Consider the following 18371-nt stretch of genomic DNA (forward strand, 5'->3'; position numbering starts at 1 on the left):
GTAGCATCACTGTGATAGTGAGCTACTACTATTATACTCACATCATGTATAAAAATTGCAATGAGCTTCCCCAGTCTTGCCAGACCCACACACAGACACAACTCTCACTGATGTTCTTCTCAGTCTTTTGACTTGTTAGGAGTTATTTAACTGCACATTACTCTTAATACATGGAGGAACTTGAAAGAACTTTCTTGATGCACTTGCTATGAGCAATGGTACACAGCCTTCAGCAAATAAACCTACCCAGTATGGTTAATGAGGAGAGATATGACTGGTCAAATGTATTCAACGCTGAGGCATCGGGTTGCCACTCTTTGAAGTACTGCATTTTGAATATTAATCACATTCATGACCTATTTGCTACTGCTCTTTATGGAAATTCTTGATGGCCTTGTTGCCCTGATGCATTCATAGAGGATATGAAGATGCTGTTGGCACGACAACAATATAATTAATATGGGAGTGGTATGCATAAACTTTTTAACAAGAACCAAGAGTTTGGCATATTAGCTCATGCAGAATTCTCAGGGATGCTTGAAAACAATTCCATAAATGAATGTCAAAGACGGGATCTCATTATATTATGAACAAATAAAACAGCGAGAGAAGACATTTGTCTGACGGCTTGTGTATAGCACTACTCCCCGGGGTTCAGAAGATGGTTAACCAACACCCCCACCTTGCCATCTGTCTACATCCATTGTAGCTTATTGTAAATCCCATGAGAAAACTCACAGCGAGGAGAGACAGAAACACGAAAATGTGCTTTTAGGAACCACAGTACACCCTCCGCCTGTCATGAGAGTTGAGTATGACACGAGAGTGTTGCTCTGCCTTGAACTGTACTCTGTTCAGAAAGTTGTCTTCAACCTAAAATACAATGGCATCTGAGCTGCCACCAACTAAAGGGAGTGGGAAAGCTTTTTTTGTGTTGGTGTTTACAGACAATGCAGAGCGTACCTAAACATCTCTTACTGTGTGAGTGTTTTGAGACGCAATATTGGTACATTGAAACATGTGACGTTACACCAATACATTTTGTATAACCACTGAAATTGCTATGAAACCCTTTTCAAGGATACAGAACTACATGCAAATACATACTGTTATCTATAAAGTAATGCAACTCACTGGGACTTCCACTATAGGTTCAAATCTAGCTTATAGTACATTTTTACAGTACATTTTAGAATATGAATGTCTCTATGACTGCGTCTCAATGTCCAGACCCTTTCTGAACTATGGTGCTAACCAAAAACACTTACTCACCCACCACTATGTGTAGTGACACAGAATTACTTCACTAGAACGATTCCTTCAAGCTTGTTTTCCCAAATGATTTGTTGATTACTGAGCAGTGACTTACACAGCACTTAAAATATGTTTTGATGAACCAACTCCTTAAATATTGTATAATCCTAACCAAAACCACACAGTATCACTAGATGGGAACCAAGCTGAGTAAGAATAAATTGGACCCTAGAAACAAGCTAAAATTATTATTATTAATAATGAGAAGAATTTTGGTTGGTTTACTATAAACCTTTCGACTGGGAAAGATGGGGAAAGGCAGCACAAATGTCATCTGCAGGCAAGTCAGATATGACGATTCTCCCAAAAAATTGCTTGTTGATAAATTGGCATGACAATGCACCATTGAGATGCTACATGATCTAGACATATCTCTGTTCATTTCAACAAGATTATTAAAATTATTTAATTATTAAATTATTATTAATTATTATTAAAATTCCTTAAGTTTTAGACATTTTGGTGTTTGTCCTTGGGTTTGTCCCTTTAAAGTCCAGAGTTTGCACTGTGCGTGTGTTGCCCCATTCAGGATTTGGAAATACTAAGCCTTGGACAATGTTATGATATTGAAGGTGGGGGCATGCAGGTCTGACTGGTTAATGAACCCTCAAATTCTCAGCATTCAACAGCTTGATTCTTGACTTGAAAGTAAGGTCTAACTGCAAGATGTACATGACAGACAGACTGTCCTGTAACCAGTGGGACCCAGATACTTTCCCCTGTGACCCCAAGTGTCCACTCTGCTGAAGGGTCCTGGAGCAAGATACTGAGTCCCTACCGGCCCCATAGGCATTGCTCTGTCAGATTCACCTCTGGGATAAATATCACAAAAAAGAAGGCTGAACATTTAAGTGGCTTTTACTAACATATGGTTTAAATGTGGTTCATAGCTTAGTTACATTTAGACTTGACAAGCCTCCATGCCTAAGGTAATCAAGGCATGAGGAGCGGCCTGAAAACCTGAAATGGACTTCTTGTTGTTGTTTCATTATAATTAGACGGGGGATATCGAAACCAACCAAGACAAAAGTGAATTCAGCATCTTATAGCAAATGTGCAGCACATTCCATAATCCATGTTGACATTTCTACACACATCTACAGCTCTGGCATTTATTATGACAGCACCATAGTGAGATAAGGGGCCATGCTGCCTGTTGGTATCTGCTGTATTGTACTATACTGCACTAAACTCCATGTTGTTGAGTTTGGAGAGAGATGAGATCTAGGTTTTGAGAAATGCACGAGTAAATATTTTCCCACAGATGCACAGCACAGCAGATCAAGCCTTTTTCAGCCTTTCCACGGTAACTTCAATAATGCGATTATGCCTCAGACAAGTGCTTTAGAAATCAAGAATATAAAATGAAAATCTTGAAAATCCTTAAAATTGAAAGAAAGAATGTTTTTTTTTTAAAGTGTATAATTCAATTTAAAAACATTTCATTATAGTTTGGATTAATTAAAATCCTGGGCAAATGTACATTTTTACTCTTTGGCCTCTGTCTGTGCTGAGCAGTTATGACTTACATGGCCCATTCTCCCACACTGCCACTGACCAACAACATTAATCTGAGTCAAACCTGCCTGCTTGAGGGTTTAATTTATACACACATTTATTCATGGATTAGCTCATGAGATTAAACTGAATATAGGACTGAATGTAGAACTGCTTGAACCCACATCCATAAAATAATAGATGATTTATTTCAGGTTGTAAAGTCATTTTTGTCTATGACTAGGCCTAAGTTGTGTCTGTGAATCTGGTCCTTGAAGATATATTCAATAATTGCATATTTGTACATGTCAGGAAATGTGGACAGAATCCCCACCTGGAGTTTGTGATGGGCCTATCAGATTAACCGCTACTTGTCAGAACAAACAATCCATTTGAAGCTTCCGTATACAGGCGGGTGGGTAGACGGCCTTCCTCCAGCAGTCGGTTTGATTTTGAGATAGCACACTTAACATGGTCAGGGAGGAGAAGAAGGAGATGTGTAACAGCATAGCAGTAGTTACATCTAAATCCAGGCTGGCACAGTGCATGGACAATTTCCCAGAGAACTGTAGGCTACTAGTCCACTCACGCATCATAGCACTTGATTCAACAGCTTCACAGCCAAGTCACATTTATCTTGGTGTGAAGTCAAGACTCTTCCAAAATAAGAGTGTGTAAGATTATGCCAAACAATGCTCTATGGATTGTTTTAGTAATGAAATATATCTGATTTCAATTTAAAGCGAAAAATGTGCTTGTGTATAATGTATAAACTTGGACTTTGTCCCAGTTGTCAGTTGCGATCCCTGCTTTAGGAAATCACGCCCATCTCCACTGTCTCAAAATCTTGTTCATGTAGCGTTGCCCTGCAGTCTGTCTGGGCTGCTGTTTCATTGTGAGTTTCTCTCCTCTCTCTCAAACTAATGAGAAGCACGGCTCTTTCAGGTCAACTCTTTTTCATATCAGGAAGACTCACAACTGTAGCGTATTCCACTGGTGGGCCATGTTTATTATATTTAAATACAACATAAGACCAAAAAAAAGGATTTATTGATTGTATATAAACTCACTTATTTCATCATATAGCTATACTTTTCAGAATTCTTCTCATCTTTGTGAAGTAGCATGATGTGACAAGTGAACCATTATGTATCTTTCAAGTCTAAAAAAAACGTTTATTCACTGAGAAGTAGTCTCCTGGGCAGGATGATGCCAATTATTATTGTTCAAGTGTTTTATAGGTGTGAATTTGCTCATAATTTATAATTTTCTGCTACACCTAATAACGATCTGCAACAGTTTTCATTGTGATATCTTACAACCAGGTCTGTTTGTTGTCATCCTATATTACAGGCCAACTAGCATGCCAGTCTATGATAGCAGCTGAGTGTAAAGAGTAGTCACTAACACTTCAGGCCGAGATATGGAGAAGGACATGCCCTTGATGTGCTGAAGAGCCATGAGGAAAAGGGGCTGATAAAAGGGGATGGATATAGGGCATGGACAGAGGTTAATGCGAGATGAGCAACTCTGCAGGGCAACATAAGAGCTGCACAGTATGCTAGTCAGTGAAGGAGGGAAAAATGAGATTTCGAGTGGATAAATTGGAGTTGGAGAATGTTTTTAATTTGTCTTGAAACTGGCAGGAGATCTCAGCGAATGACATTATGCAGACAACGGAGAACATCACAGCGACCGGTCTGACATTCTAATGAATACAGAACACTCAGGAGATATAAAAGCTTCTTATAAACATCAATTCACAGCATTCACAGCATAACATTTTATTTTGGCTTTTGCCGAGGCTTTTCTTTCTCCATGACATGAAATATAGTTCACATGTTAAGTTTGAGTACTATAAATGAGGGAGGATAAGGAGGGATTTTGTCTCTGTTCTCACGTTGGCAGTCGTAAGCCTGGATGAGCTCCTATAAATATTAGCATGTCTCACACATGCTGTTTCCAGCTGTGGCAAATATACTGGCAAGGTGCATGCTGACATCCTGAATCCCAGTCGACCTCGCCAAGTTGGTAATTACCAGTCCACCCGAGCGGCATGTAATTCTCCTTAAAATCGATGTGTAACGATGCACAGTGCCCAGACATACACAAACGCACACTGGACACAGGTAAAAATAGTACTGCATGATGAATAATTAATCCATAAATTGTTATTGAAGAACTGCACCTTGTCAGTGAATCGTGTAAAGGCTTCTGAAACAAAAATGTTGAGAGTATAAGAGAGGATAGAAGTATTGCCACATTGACTCAAGTCCTTGAGGCATGCATGAATACACTCTGAGTCAATAATTTATGCACCCAGACACACACATACACACACAAAGAGTGAGAGTGTGTGAGAGGGAGAGAGATGCAAGAGAGAGAGAGGGAGAGAGAGAGAGAGAGAGAAAGAGAGAGAGAGAGAGAGAGAGAGAGAAAGAGAGAGAGAGAGAGAGAGCTGCACAGGGAAAAAGCTTTAGGGACTGGAACATAGTCGAAGACAGACACCTGGAAGCCATACACATGTTACCAGATGTGAGATTCTATTCTATTTCCCGATGTGAATGAAATACAGACATATCGAGGAGATTTGACTCAGTGGTCAGTACGTCCACAGTGTTTACTTGATTCAAATAAGCAGATCGTACAGGTTTCTCCTCCAGTGAACACTAGCAGTCATATGCTGTCTTCTCAATGCCTGACACATCTCCTCAAGCTTACATAATGTAGATCTGCCCTAATTTCTCTCTCCACAGCAAAAACTGGGATCTTCAAGCAACATAACACCAGCAATCTGCCAAACAGATGAGTCAAAGGTATTTCATAGAGATAACAATGTTATTAATATGAACACTTCACCTCTTCACCTGATTCTGGACTGAGTTTTTAACAGCGGTTTTCAATATTTACATGTATTCTTAACTGAAGTCAGCCCCACATGCAAAGCAAGGAGACGAGTTTCATTCGAGCCAAGAATAACCTTTTAGTCTTTAGCATACAATACACACATTTTATAGAGAAGTGTAGCATACAGCAATCACATTATCTATTTGTCAAAAAGCCGAATTACAAATTAGCCCACACTCTGCCCCAGTACAGTACCTCTTGTTCTATGACAAGAATTGTTTTTCTGTGTCAGGTAATTGGATGTTTCCATGGATACTAGGCCTCGGGAAAGCCATGTCTGCTAAGAATAGAGTTTATTTGCAAGTGTCTGTCAGCATCTACGCATGCAAATTTGGCTGTTGTTCATATTATACAGTTACAGTTACATCAGAGCCCATTATTCCAGCTATATGCACATCACCTCTGAGACAACAAATACATCTTTTGTTCCCATGAAGAGCTGCAGATCGAACATTTTAAATTCAAAGAGTACAGAAAAAAATCAAATTTGGTATAAATCTGTTTTGCAAGTCAGCCCTGGGCCTATTTTGCAACTGACATTTATGCAGCTGTTTGAACGCTTGTGGCATCAGCCCCAAATAATCATTTAATTTATAAAAAAGACAGCTGATCATTTAAGTTCTTGCTGTTATCACCCATTCTTAGTCAAATGTCTTTGGATGATACTGAGTAAAACTAAGGAATCTTACAGTACTAACTACCTATATTTCAGATTATGTACCAAATCTCTGCTTGTAATTTTACATTTGCATAAGTGAAATCATTACAAAGCCTTAAACTGAATATTTGAAGCGGATTCTGTAATCTTAGCCTATGTTGTGAAAGATGCCAGTGGGCTTTTATGCAACATTTTATATTCCATCCTCCTTGTGCACTTTGACATTTACTTCATACACCATGGTTTGGAGGGTGAAGGCAAAACAGAAAGGATATAGCAAATGAATGCACATATTTTATTCATTAGCTAACAACTGAAGAAACAGCACATTTCAGATACATTTACCTCACATCTTCCTAGTTGCACTGTGTTTTTGCAGTAAGAGACCAGGTTTCTGCACTCAGAGCCGCTGCAGTTTTGCATGAAAATGCTGATGAAGCGTTCTATTTACAAAGCTGAGGTTGACATAGTAAAATCACTGTGAAAACCAAACAAAAGAGCGATAATAATAATATTAATTATAATAATAATAACAGCAACACTGACTGGATCTCTTCTTTGCAAAGTAAATATTTGGACATATACACAAGACAGTCACATTGCATTTTTTAACATGTTTTTGGGTTATCAGTATCCATAAACTTGAATGTGAAAAAATGTGCATTTGGTAATATTTGATTAAAAAAAGCTGAAAGAAAATGACGCATTACAAATGTGTCATATATACAGTAAATATTGTGTATCCATAACACAGTTGCAGGGTAGCCTGCAAAGATGCTTACAAATTAAAAAATTGATGACAAATAATAAAAAGTTAAAGGTGATGTGGGTAGGATTTCATCCAAATATACAGTATAATCAAGTGAATTGTGATAACAACCACTACTATTTTCAGTAGCCCCTGTGAGCTGCTTTGTATTGGCAAATTTCATTATTTACCCCCTCTGCTCCTTGTAGAGTAATTCAGAATCAAGTAATTTTCTCATCTGTTCACATGAGCCCGGTTGTATGAATCTACAAGGCATTTTTCCCCGCAATTTTGCAGATGATCAAGTTGAGAACTCACACAATGAGCCAAATGATGGCCACTGTTTACAATAAAGACAGATGTGTGTGCGTGTGCATGTGTGTGTGTACATGCTTTTTGTACTAGCTTCACAGTGTTATCACAACTAACTTCACAGCAACATATCAATGAGAAAATCCTACACATAGCACCTTTAACGTACAAACCAGTAAGGGTTTACATCATGCTTCACAAAGTAGACTGCACATTTGTTCTGATGTATTTCCAGATTGAAAGAGCAAGCGACAGGTAAAGTGACAGAAAACCCCAAAATGACTCTAAACATGTGAAAGTCAACAAAACAAGAACCAAACAATTGTATCCTTGAAAACAGCATGAATAATGCTGTGGTGTAATACATGGTGTCATGCAGACGGGGTCCAGATACACCATGTCCTCTAATTAGCTGAGTTAAGATGACAGGTTCAGTGCATAATACTGCATATGATGTGGTTTTACTCTACGTATTAAACACTGAGGGAAAGTCAAGTTCTTTTCTTACACTATTGACCCAGAAATGGGTCAGACTGCATTATTTTTGGATGATGTGCTTAGTTTTCTTTAGAGCACAGGACATCCTCAAACATTTTTATGCATAAAGACAACTCTAACCAGGCATTTAGAAATTGCATTCATTTGTTGTGCTTCTCAATCTACTAACTTGGGCTTTACAGACTTATACACATTTGTTACCCATCATTCCCTCCATAAAAAGACACATGAAAAACAGACTGGCTAATTGCAGTCAAGTTGCCAGCATTTATACAACTGTGCACCAAACAGATGAGACAATGTCAAACAATGAGACAGTGCTTTTCACTGTAATGCCATACACACAAACGGGCTGAGTATTTCCTATAAAACATGTGTAATTAAAAATATATGAACTTTTAGAAAAATTAACGATCCAAAATGCTGTACAAAAGTACCTCTGAATATTCATGTGTTAAATTTAGAATCCGGGTTTAGGAGATGTGATAATAATATTAAATATTATGTTTAATCTGTGGGTTTGGTGGATGAGGGATTGAGGGGTCGGACATTATGTACAGATTGTCTAAGTATATTCTGGACCACATATCTGGCTATATCTATGCATAGTGCAACAATGTTTTCAACTTTTATTACTTTAGATGTGGCACCTTTATGTATACAATTATCAAACCTATGGCTATATGCACATCTGTTAACATACTGTACATTTAAGAAAGTGACATCATATTGTTGACCTGCAATAGTCAATAGTGCATATGTGCAAAAAAAGAAAAAAGAAAAAAAAGAATCAAAACCGCCAGAGACTGGTATTCATATTTTGTTTGTATAAAAATAAGCAATTATTTAAAATATGTATTATATGGGCCTGAGGCCAACAGATTTTCAAGGATTTCAGCTGAATTTCTCCTTTCAGACACAATTGTATTGAGCTAAATTTTACTCTTAAGTATTGCATCTGTACTTGCATCTGAAATTATTGTAACTGTATTCAGATGTATTGCAACTGAAATAAAACGAGCTGTGAGTTTACATCATAAGTAACAAATGTATAACACAATGTACAAATGCGTGTTTTGGTATTTACATGAGCATACAACTTGCACACACACTTGTTGAGAATTGTAGCTGTAATGAGCACCTTTGGTTCTGTGTAAAGAAATTCAAATCTGCTCATATGCAAACACACCAAACAATCACTCACACATTACACCAGTGGTTATACTATCTCTAATAGTATGCTAATGGTATGGTATGCAATGTAGGCTTAGTATCCTGCAATGTATTGCTCCATTCTATTAAACTTCCTTAAATTTGATTGCACTCCTAATCAAAACAAAATCTCAGTGTTAATACTCAAGCTTTGCAGAGGCATCAGCGCTCATAGCTATAAGGTCAACTTAGTAGTCCTCACATGGTTATGATGACTCCTCTAAATCACCCATTGTTGTGTGCACACTGCAGCTTAACCTTTCATGAAATCATCCTTACTCATACAGAGTGACACCATGAAAAGCCCTTTGCAAAGTGAGTTTTCCAACATTTCCCAAAATACACGTGTAACCCTTTTTATTGCCGCAGTCGGTGCATCACGGCTAACCGAGAGCATCAATGAAAAACCATCAAAATGTGCTACGCTGAATGAAAACAGGCTGACTAACATTAGCTGGCTAGCAGAAGTATTAGCTACCTACATAACAACATGGTGTTCGGCATGGTGCCCATACTGTACCCTGATATGACTGATGGTTTTTCTTTATGTATTTGTTGCTGTTTGAATTTATAAAACAATGGCATACATTACTGTAATGTGGGAATTGCAAGTCTGGCGAGCTAGTTGTAGCCACAGGTGTAATGTGTGAGTGTGAGAGTTTGGTGTGCTTGCATATATACTGTAAGCAGATTTTAATTACTTGTGCAAGTGCTTTGATACTCACAGTCAAGTTACTCATTAAAGTTACAATTCTCAAGTGTGTGTGCAAGTTGTATGCTCATGTAAATACCAAAACACGCATTTGTACATTGTGTTATGCATTTATGACTCATAGTGTCCACTTGCATTTCTTTCAGTTGCAATACGTCTGAATGCAGTTATGATCATATTCTTTCAGTTACTGTACAACACTTCTGAGTACAGTTACAATACTTAGGCATAAAATGTAGCTTGATACGAGTGTAACAAGTGTACACAATCTGCAAGTGTAGTTGGTTAGTTTAGAGATGAGGAAGCTCAAAGGGAAGATCCAACTTGGATCGAAATGTTGTTATCATTAAAAGTGTATGCATGGAGTTCTGAGTGTGCGGGCTCGATTTCTTATTCACTGAAGCTCAAAGGGAACAGCACTGAATTTCATACTGATTACCCTTATGCACTCGGACAGTTCGGTTTATTTGAGTAAATATGAACTATTCTCTCCCAAATCTACACACAAGAGAGCAGAGTCTGGCTCGGTCTGCCTCAAAATCTGTGATCTGTGATATCACATCGGGATTTTATTTGTCGTGTCTGCCTTTAATACCATCATCCCAGAGCTGATAGAGGACAAACTTAACCCGCTAAATGTGCCTGACCCCATCTTACACTGGATCACAATTTCCTAACAGACAGCCTTTTTATGTTGTCTGCACCTACCTCCAGGTCAAACTCTTGATACAGTACATGTGAATATCCTTGCCGAATAAATTTGATTCTGATTCTCATGTGTAGTTTAACTATTTGAGTTTGAGAGGCAATTTTCAAATGATGGAAAATGTGGCTGTGACAATACCCAGGTTAATTTTGGGATAAGAACATATCGTCTGGTTCATTAAGGGCAGCACTCATAAAATGCAGCTAATTTGAGAGTAAAAGCTCACTCTCACATTATTGTCAATGGAGCAGCTCCAGAATGTATTTTATGATAGGATGAGTCACTAGAGTCCTGATTCTCTGGTTGCTTGCCTTGGAAGAGATTTGCTCGAATGTAGACTGAACTGTCAAAGACCATAAGAACAAAATATTAAGTGAATTCTTAAATTGAGCAATATTCCCTTTTAATATTAAATCCTTTAAAGCAAGATACCAAAGGGAAGCATAGCTTACAATGGACTGTACTAAGAAAGATGATAAAATAGTTTTGCCTATTTCTTTTTTAAAACACAGACTGATTCCTGATTAATTTCCAGTCATTTTCAACATAGGTACATTGTGCATCCACCCTGACCTTCTAGGGGTCAAGTCACTCAAAACTGTGTAAATGTCGTACGTTTCTCAAGGACTTCAAGGTAATCGGGATCGATATGAAGTTTGGCTTTCAGTTCCCAGTACTCGCTCCTGTTGGGCTCAACGTAAACAGTACTTGGTGCTGTACAATAGAGTATTGTCTGTTGTATTCTCTCTGGGTGCATGTATTGATGTCTCGCATCAAAGTCTGAGGTATACTGACTGGATGAATGGGCTGCATGCCTGCATGGTAAGGTATTGCTGTAGCGAGTGTTTTTGTCTGGCTCGAGTACATCTCTGTAGTAATACTGATCATCTTGCGAAGGCGAGGAGGGCTTGTTGAGAGGCTCTGGAGTAGTAACACTGTATTCAGAGCTTATTACATTACTGGCAGCCTCTTCATCCGAGTTACCCAGGAATGCTCCGTTCAACTCATCAAAATCTTTATATCCATCCGCTGATTTGCTCTCTGTTGGGGTTTGGGCAGTAGTTCCGCATGGCGCTTCTGTGGGAGGCGGTATGTACTCATATACATGTCCAGCAGACGTTCTGACTTTGGGGATGGATCCCTTTTTGTAAAGACCGTATTCCATGTTCAGAGAGCTAATGCAAGCATTCATAGAGTTGTTCTGCTCATTTTGAGTCTTTTGACGTCTCTTTTTCATTGCCACGAACAATCCCGCGGCCACAAACACAGACACAATGAACATCAGGAGGAGGGCTAGAATCAACACAGATAAAGGAACGGCACTATATTGTGTGTCAGAATCCAAGGATGTTTCTATGGTGATAGTGCTGCCAGGGAATGATTCTTCAGAGGGAGGGATCATGGAGGCAAGTATATCAGAGTTATTAGGGCAGAAATTAGCTGTCTTAATGTATCTCATATCCTCCCCAGCCAGCCTCTTAGGCGAGCCACAGATGACATTGTTTACAACTGTGCCTGTGCTAAGCTGCTCCAGCCACATCTTCAACTCCAAGATGGCACAGGAGCAATCCCAGGGATTCTCGAACAAGTCTACTTGCACCAGTGTTGTAAGCTGATCTAGCACACCACTGACAGGCAGATATCGGAGATGGTTATTACGAAGATTTAGTCTAGCAAGTGTCAGGCCATTAAATATACCCTCTGGTAAGGTCTTTAGGAGGTTATTGTTCAGGAAAAGAAGCTGGAGATTGGGTACGTGCTGAAAGGAGTCAGAAGCAATTTCTTTAATGACGTTGTATTCTAAATATAAGAACTGTAGGCTCTCCAATCCATAAAATATATCAACTGTAAGATGGTCAATCAAATTCCCATTTAGGTATAGTCTTCGTAAATGTGTCAGGTCTCCAAAGGCTCTGTCATGTATGTGAGCTATCCGATTGTTACCAAGATGAAGCAAATCTAATCCAGTCGCTTCGATAAAATCTGACCTACGCACCACAGGGATATAATTCCCTGTGAGATACATCTTTTTGGGATTGTAAGGTTTGGGATTTAAGTCAGAGATGCGCTCGATCTTTCGTTCTTGGCAATTGACATTCAGGCCAAGGTCTGAAATTTGAAGATTGCATGTGCAGGCAGTTGGGCAATCCAAAGGCACAGGGGATTTGGTCTGATATGAAATAATTTGACCGTAATTTTGTGGTTTATTAGACGGGATACGAGCGGTGGGTCTTGACTTTAATTTGCCTGACTGACGAGGTCCCTTGGTGGGCCTTGATGAGGACCGTGCAATCCCAGATGAGGTGAAGGCGGCTGTGACTAGAGCTGGTGTGGTCCTATAGTATGCATCGGTGCTCAGATGTGGTAAGGGTGGCATCTCATATTCAGCGATGGCTCTCCTAGGGCACAACTCTTGTTTTGAAACCTCGTCAAGATCTCTCCCGTGAAGCCGAAAAGGGAACTCGCAAACAACATCACCGACTAAAGCTGTGTAGGATATGCTCTCTAGCCAGGTTTTCAGAGCAATTAGCTCGCAAGAACAGTTCCACGGATTCTCCTCCAGTTGTAACTCCACAACACTGCCCATGTGCTCCAGTAGACCTGAATAGGGAAGCACTTTCAGCTGATTCCCCCTTAAGTCCAAGTGAGTCAATGGGACGTACTGGAAAATGTTCACAGGCAGAGCAGATATTAAGTTGTCATTTAGAATCAGGACCTCCAGATGACGAAGCTTGCTGAAGGCATTTGGCGCCACATGAGTGATGTAATTATAATCAATCTGTAGATATTCCAGACTTTCAAGGCCAAAGAAAAACTCTTCCTTCAAGGCATCGATTTTGTTATTGTTGAGATGTAATCGTTTTAATCCCTGGAGTCCATTAAATGCTCCTGATTCAACGTCAGATATGTCATTATTGCCCAGATGTAATATTGTAAGTCCATTGTACTCAACAAAATCATTGGCGGATAGCTTTTTCAAAAGATTCCCTGTAAGCAGTAGATGATATTGGGGGAAATACACTGGGTTTATGTCAGAGAGACTTACAATTCCTCTGTTTTCACAACTCACTGTAAGTATCCCCTCTCTCTCCTCACAGGCACACAGTCTTTGACATATTTCTCCATAGCTGTCAAACATCTCAACAGTGCACATAGATGTTGCACTGAACAAAATATATGAAATCCAAAGACGCATTTTCTTGTACTGATGGCCAAGCTCACTGTCCTGCTAAGGTATCCAATGTCATCTAGAAACAAAAGACACAATACAGGTAAAAAGCCAGACTGTAATGAGAGCAACTTGTGCACAGGATGAGCTTTTAAACAGGCTGTAGCCTAAGTCAAAGCCTCATTTGCTATTACCCAGAGGTAACTTCTGGCTGTCTAGCTGCTGATCTGTAATGGCTCAAACAAGGCAGGATGAAAAACAAAAAAACAACTCCTTCAAGCTATGTAAATAACAGGGCTATGTGATGAACAAAAAGCAAGGTCAAACCAAGACATAAGCACAAAACAATGGCCAAAATCCACTGTAAGGACAAACCATATCGCATTTGCTGTTAAAACATCAAAATTGCAATTTCATCGTGGTTTGAATTTCAAGCTATAAGCAAATTACTTAAGACCACGTTTGATGAAATTTTGCATAATATAACACGCCTTGTCAGACATAAGCTACTGCATGATTTTTTTTTTTTTTTTTATCTCCTGGGAGAAATACATACCTCATGCACATTGATGAAGATGCATGCTCGTTAAGTATCTCAACGTAGCTTTCATTTTAATCCGTCAAACGTATGAAATATCTATTCAGCGCAAGCAAGTTCGCCGTCTCTAATGCACCAAAGAGGATGAAAGAAATGCTGATCGACCATATCTGCCAAATGCTTCTCTTTTACCACGCTGTGCCGGAGGAGACACAGCTATGCCTGGTAACAAAGTTGCTTATTCGGTCTCTCTCTCTCTCTCTCTCTCTCTCTCGCTCTCTCTCTCTCTCTCTCTCGGTCGCTCGCTCTCTCTCTCTCTTTCTCTCTCGGTGACGCGCACACGCTCACATACACACACGCGCGGTCTCCGTGCACACGAACGCGCATGGACGCACACACGGGTGTAAGTCGGGAGAATGTCAAGTCATTTCATGCACAAAGAATTAGCTTATTGGAGCATCATGCCCACATACATCCCCAAAAGATGTTGACCTACCTAAAGATACATGTCCCAAAAAAATAAGAATTTAAAAAATCAATAAATCAGTCATTTATTGGGATCTTGTGCTCCAATAGGGATAGCTAAACCATCATGTTATTCATCCTGAAAATAAACCTGCATTGGAATGGTGAAGTCACAACATCAGCGTTTCATAATAAGTCCTGTAATGCTAAATAGGCTAGAAGATGCAAGCTATATGTATAAAATTGTTATAATGGCTTATAATAACAGTTTCCTTTAACAGGACAGGGACAGATAGACGGACTAACCTTCCAACATCACAAATGGTAGCCAACTGACAATGCTATTCAATGTATTCACATCCCAGCTGCTATTTTTGGACATCTCACCTCAAATAAGAGTTGACCAAGTGACAGTGTTTATAGGCTACCCTGCAAGAGCTTGACCAATTAGACTGTTGACTTCCAGTCTGTATCAAATCTGCTGCTCGCAAGAAGTTGCTTCCTGTTTGGCTGTTATTGTTTTCTTGTTCAGTCATAAGATTTTGTCACAATCCTGGTGACAGCAAGCCCTTGAATGAACTGTCACACTTGGCCTATTTCCCCTCATCAAATTGCAGCACTTTGTAAAGTGCTTTGTATGCTCTGTGCAGATCTGCCTTAATAATCATGTCATCCAGTGCATAGTGCATAAACACAGTGTTGCCTTGACATGCATAGTATGTGTATTGAGAGAAACCAGTTTTCTGCTAAGTAAATATGAATATAAAAAATGGGATATTTTGATAGTCTGCCTCTACCAGCGCCTGCTTATCCAATTACCCATATCACATATTCCTAATCAATCCCCCTGTGGCAGCAGAATGTTTAAACATTTAAAAATAATACACTGTTACATTGCAATGGTGCAATATTTGCCTGTTGGTTTATTCAAATTAATTAGTATGACTGTGAGTCATACAGAGTGTGACTCTATATGACTCATCGCCTTTATTGAATGTGTTTCCACCTGGTCTTAATGAAAACCAAACAGTAGTTCTGACAGACGCATAATTAGCGTGTATTATTAAATTCAGCCATTTGTACTCATAGATCTAACATTTGAAGACGTGGCGCATGTTGCGTTACCCACACTGTTGTACCATGCGTTGGTTTAGTGACACAGAGCGAAAGGTAAAGGGAAGACCTGCCATAACCTTCTCAACCTGATGCGGTGTCACTCATGTGGAAACATGTCAAGTATCATTGTGTATCACTGTGTCTTCATAGCTGTATCCATCATCCTCTCTGCTTGGTTCTTGCTCACATGAGAGGAGAGCAGGCACATCAGGGACACAGCCTGTGGCACATATTAAAGAGTATGAAGTCTGTATTCAGCTCGCATGCATTTCATTTGTGCTTCTATTTCACTTGCCTTCAGAGATTTACACTGCATATTGGGTGGGGCCCTCGGCATTGGCCAAACCCCATCATTACACCACTATTTGTGCATAAATTAGCATTAATGTTTGTTGCAACATGATAAGCAAATGATACAGCTGGCTTACAGTGTATCTTACTGCTACAGAAATAACTGTCACCACAAAGGTCTGCATGACAGCAATAGGCTTTATTGTTTGAATATCAATTAAATATTCATTCAAGTTGTGTGTGTGGTGTGTATTTATGTGAGCACACACAGATACAGTATGTGTGCGTCTCATTACAGTCTGATAAGTCGTGTTTGTCCATGGTCACGAAGTGCAGAAAGAACATGAGACACACACAGACCAAGGCGTGATTTGAGCCTCATTTAATATATTTTCAAGTCTTCCATGACACTGAACATAATCTTTACCAACTGGGAACAGAAGACTACACTCTCTCCACACACGGACACACACACACACACACACACACGCACACACACATGCACACAGAATCAGCATAACAAATGACTGGAAGAAAATGATGATGACTCACAATTATGGGCTCCAAGGTCAGAAATACACAAATGGATTTGGAGCTGTGCCACGGTGGATGATGGCTAGTGCTTTTGATATATGTTCCTTACAGATGGTACGTCGCACTTTGTCATCTGGATCCAGCTGGAGCATACGAGAACATTGCATCAGAGTGAACTGTTCGCCATTGTCTGGCAGGATTTATTATAAGATTACTGTCATGTAAAATATGACTCTAAAGCCCTTTGTTTCAACAGAGGCGATGGCACACATCAAACTAAGAAACTACATACATGAGTAACAGTTGATTAATATTATTATCTGAGTTTTAGTCAACATGAAAATCCCTCTAAAGCTTGTGGCCCAGACTCCTTATCCCAGTAAATTTAATCCCTCCACTATTTGCACAAGTGGTCTGATATAAATTGATGTTATCTGATAAAAAGGAAATTATCCCTTAAAGCACATTTTCCTGTACTTATACCTTGCTTGAGAGTTAAAACTGTATTTCATAACAGCCATGATTTGACATACTAGAGATTAGGGGTTCCTAAGCTTTTATGTTTTATGTCAAGGACTCCTAAATAGATATGCATTCGATCACACCCCCCATTTGATAAGATTTTGTCCAATGGAGTGCCATCTGAGAAGACTTTTGCTGTTAGATATGACTTTATACATAGAATTTACAACTGTTTATGCTGTGAGTGGGGATGCTGTCTTTGCTGTAAGTCGTTCATTCTCCCATTGTGCTAACGTCTAGTGAGTGAAATAAAAGTGAAATTAACCCGTAGGCCTACAACGTTTTGTTTGGGACCCCCTGGGACCCCCCCAAGGACCCCTGGTGGTCCCCGAACCCCGTTTTGGAACCACTGCTCTAGATAGCAAGAAAATGAAACACAAACAGAGCTGGCACTATCTGCTAGCTGCTGTGGCGCCACCTGTTGGTAGATTTTCAGAAATACAACCGGTATTGTACTGTAACAAACCCTGCAGGAGTTAAAAGACTAAGCGAAGGCCAGCTGAATGAGTTATGAAAGGTCAAATGGCTGTAACTGATTTTAACTGGTGGTGAAAAGGCTATAATTGACCCTATCATCCATATGTGTTACGGTAAATAAAGCTGGTAGGTTAATCTTTTTTGTGTGGAGAAAGGCGGGTTTACTCCCACATCCACAACACTCTCTCCCAGAAACACAAAAGGCTTTTGGCACTTAGGGGAGAGATATATGGGACAAAAAGAGAGTGATTATCAATGGTGATCTCAAAGAATAAAATCATAAAAAAATGTTTTCATATCAGTGATAATAGTGATATCTGTTAAAATAATTAAATTCACAGATGAAATATGTGGCATTTTGTATTGAATAAATAGACCTGCTGAGCCTTTGTAAACTGCACTATTTCCTGCCTGTCACGCTGGTGCAATTTCCGGGCATGATGAGTTTCTTAGAGAAAAAAACCCAAAACAAAACACAAATCACCATTTGAAATCAAACTAGTTTTTAATAGAAATCAAACTGCACTTTGCATGTCTGGAAGATTACAAGTCTGAAGAATAATTTATTTACTGTAAAGATGTGAGAGATTAATAAAGAAAAGCATGATTCCTTTGAGCTATAATTTTTGTTAACCACCTTTACAGTTGAGGTGTGACTCACTTAAGACATGAGAGTCACACCTGAACTGCCTATC

At 39.3% G+C, this 18371-nt stretch overlaps 1 protein-coding gene across 1 annotated transcript; it reads right to left on the reverse strand.

Annotated features, from left to right (window-relative positions):
* Positions 1-11156: 11156 nt before the first annotated feature.
* On the reverse strand, positions 11157-13760 carry slitrk5b (SLIT and NTRK-like family, member 5b). The gene has a single exon (XM_071927063.2). It carries the CDS (start codon positions 13758-13760, stop codon positions 11157-11159), a length of 2604 nt encoding a protein of 867 aa, XP_071783164.1.
* Between the last annotated feature and the right edge of the window lie 4611 nt (positions 13761-18371).

This window comes from Centroberyx gerrardi, chromosome 10, assembly GCF_048128805.1.
Source record: "Centroberyx gerrardi isolate f3 chromosome 10, fCenGer3.hap1.cur.20231027, whole genome shotgun sequence".
Lineage (NCBI taxonomy): Eukaryota > Metazoa > Chordata > Actinopteri > Beryciformes > Berycidae > Centroberyx > Centroberyx gerrardi.

What these genes read in the sequence shown, in the direction of transcription:
- slitrk5b (XM_071927063.2), bottom strand. Translation starts at nt 13,760, where the DNA reads ATGCGTCTTTGGATTTCATATATTTTGTTCAGTGCAACATCTATGTGC.